Source organism: Nansenia antarctica, assembly GCF_963989245.1.
Source record: "Nansenia antarctica genome assembly, chromosome: 19".
NCBI lineage: Eukaryota > Metazoa > Chordata > Actinopteri > Argentiniformes > Microstomatidae > Nansenia > Nansenia antarctica.
The window spans coordinates 10,106,564-10,109,405 of record NC_137692.1 but is presented as its reverse complement, the minus strand read 5'-3'; the positions used below and the strand labels follow the sequence as shown (position 1 = coordinate 10,109,405).

At 45.3% G+C, this 2,842-nt stretch overlaps 1 protein-coding gene across 1 annotated transcript; it reads left to right on the top strand.

Annotated features, from left to right (window-relative positions):
- Nucleotides 1-634: 634 nt before the first annotated feature.
- On the top strand, nt 635-1,600 carry LOC308173871 (uncharacterized protein; the record flags this gene model as incomplete). The annotated part of the gene is made up of 1 exon (XM_080548925.1): nt 635-1,600. The coding sequence occupies one exon, from the start codon at nt 635-637 to the stop codon at nt 1,598-1,600; it is 966 nt and encodes a 321-aa protein (XP_080405051.1).
- Nucleotides 1,601-2,842: the final 1,242 nt, after the last annotated feature.

Sequence of the window (2,842 nt, the reverse complement as noted above, 5' to 3'; positions counted from 1 at the left end):
AAATAGGATGTAATTGTCTTATTATAATGCAACTCACCCTATGGTCTAATACAATTCCAATGTAACCTATGTTATGGCCGTCTTGCTGACTCGACCCCAATGCAATTATCCTCCCATGATGACATTCCATCCTCTGCACATGCATTGTCAAAAGGCCACCGTGTGTCTCTCCCTATCTCTCCTAACAGAAACAACACAAACGGACGGTTATCTAGTGAATAGGGGAACGAATCAGATAAATGACAAATATGTTTCTGCCCTCAAGCAAGCCCTGGATGAGTAAAGAGGGAGTCAAACAGAGTCTCCTACTATGTTGCTTTCACTACGTGGCCGTCGGGTTGCCATGGCTACGTCATATGAAAATACACTACAAGGGCTTTGTTAGTCGGCGTAAACAACAAACACAGGTGGGTTTTGTTATCCTTCAATGCTATTTCTAGTATATGACTGCCTTTGGGTTTATTCCGAATTTACAAAACACATCTAACTTATCTCTGATCTATTTCAGATGCTTCAGGTTTTTTTGCGAACTCGTCGCAGCGCCCCGTCAGTTTGGGCCATCAACAGAGCTAACGAGTGGTGGGATTTCGTGGTCCCTGATTTCACCGATGCTCAGTGGGTACAGAACTTCAGAATGTCGGAGGGAACATTCCTGTATCTGTGCCATAAACTTCGACCAGCCATGGAGAGACGAGACACAGCCTCCCGCTTGTGTGTCCCCCTCAACAAAAGAGTAGCGATGGCACTGTGGAAATTGGCGGCCAACTCCGAGAACAGAAGTGTATCACATCTGTTTGGTGTCAGTATCACAACTGTGTGGCGGTGTGTGAGAGAGTTCTGCGCTGCTGTACGAGCGATACTAGTACCAGAACTGATTCGTCCTCCAACTCAGGAAAAGTTTGAGGAAATGGCTGACTACTTCGAGCAGAGATGGGGGGTTCCACAATGTGTTGGAGCTATTGACGGATCTCACATCCCCATTATGGCACCAAGACAATACCACAGTGACTTTTGGAACCGTAAGGGCTGGCACTCAATCATCCTGCAAGCCGTTGTAGACGGAAAGGGATTGTTCTGGGATGTCTGCACAGGGTTTACAGGGAGTATGCATGATGCCCGTGTTCTCCGTGTGTCCAAGCTGGGGCAGCTAGCCAGCTATGAAAACTTTTTCTCAGGTCGCACAAGGAACATTGGTGGATGTGACATTGGTTACTACCTTCTAGGGGATGCTGCATATCCCCTGCACAGCTGGCTTTTGAAGCCATTTTCTGACAACGGACGACTGACTGAAGAACAACTACAGTACAACATGAAAACAAGCAGAGCAAGGGTTGCTGTTCAGGATGCCTTAGGCAGACTCAAGGGCAGGTGGCGTTGCCTTATGAAGCGGAATGACTGTGATCGGGACCTGGTGAAATCAATGGTGATTACATGCTGCGCTCTACACAACCTTTGTGAAGCCCATGGTGAGAACTACAGACAGGAATGGAGGGTTCATGAGAACACACCAAAACCATCCTTGGTGGCGCTGCCGCAAAGGGCTGAGACTGAGAAACTGGGTGTGCGTCAGGGGCTGATGCGCTACTTTAGCTCACTGTAGTATCATTGTTATGTTGAGCATATTGTGTCACGATTTGATGTAAACAGACACCTCTCGGAAATGAGAAAGACGTGAAATTCGTCTTGAATGTTTTTTTTTTTTTTTTAGATTTTCGTTTTTTTAGCTAACATTCAACTCGAAGATGTGAAGTACCCACTCGTTATTTTTCCGAACAGTTTTACCTTAATTAAATAAGTGTAATCTATAACACAATGACTTCGTTTCTTGTTGTTTGATGGGGATTCATTATCTTTGATGGGGATTTTCTGTGCTTAGTGATTTCAGGTGTAGCAACTTTCAAATACTCATGTCGTCTTCAATTTGTTTCCGATTTCAATGTATGATGCATCATTTGAAAGCTTACAATCTGTAGTTTAAGCACATGTAAAAAACAGAAAAATGATTTTGCCTACAGGTAGCCCTTTTCATTGGCAGTTGTCACAATTATGAGACGGCTACTGTCTGATTGTCTGCATATTTGAATCATTTCTATTGGTTTTTGTTCTGCTATGTATACATAATAAAGTGATGTTGTTTAAACCCTTAAAACCACTGCCTTCACTTGTCTGCTTTATGAAAGCTTGCAATACACTTGTTGTTTGTTTTGCAGTGTTTGATTATGCGGCCTCTTGTAGAAGGGGCCCTGGTGCTCTGGAGTGTAGCAATCACTCTCAAGGGAAGGCCCACCAAGCTTAGATTGGACCTCTCATGGGCCAAACTCAGAGATCTATGAGCTTGGGGCAAGGGTGGAATAACTGGCCCTATGCCTGGGACAATAAGTCCCAGCACAGGGGGAGGCACCATGGGAGTGTAGAAAGAAGCTGTGTTCTCTCCACTCCCCATGTTTGTTACTCTGAGAGACAGCCGCACACTGCTTCACATCAGCACTGTCCTGGCCAGAGCCCGTAGCTGTCGGGAGTGGATTCACCCTTGGTGGTTGATGCACCCCACTGTGGACATGTCCTTAGTACATCGATACACATTGTGCTTCAGTCTCAACCAGAGTACTTCTTACAGAGCGTCCATCGTGTACGCCCCCTCATCCCTGAAGTGATGCAACTGTCATCACAACTTTGAGTCAGTCAGGCTAATTGACATTGTGTTGTACATGCAGTTAGCTGTAGTGGTGATAAGCAACTGGAACCCAAATAAGAATGTGAGAATAATTTGAGTGAATAGTTTGGCACGGAGACACAAGGCAAACTGTGTAGTCGCAATGTGACACAGGAATCTCTGAGGCCA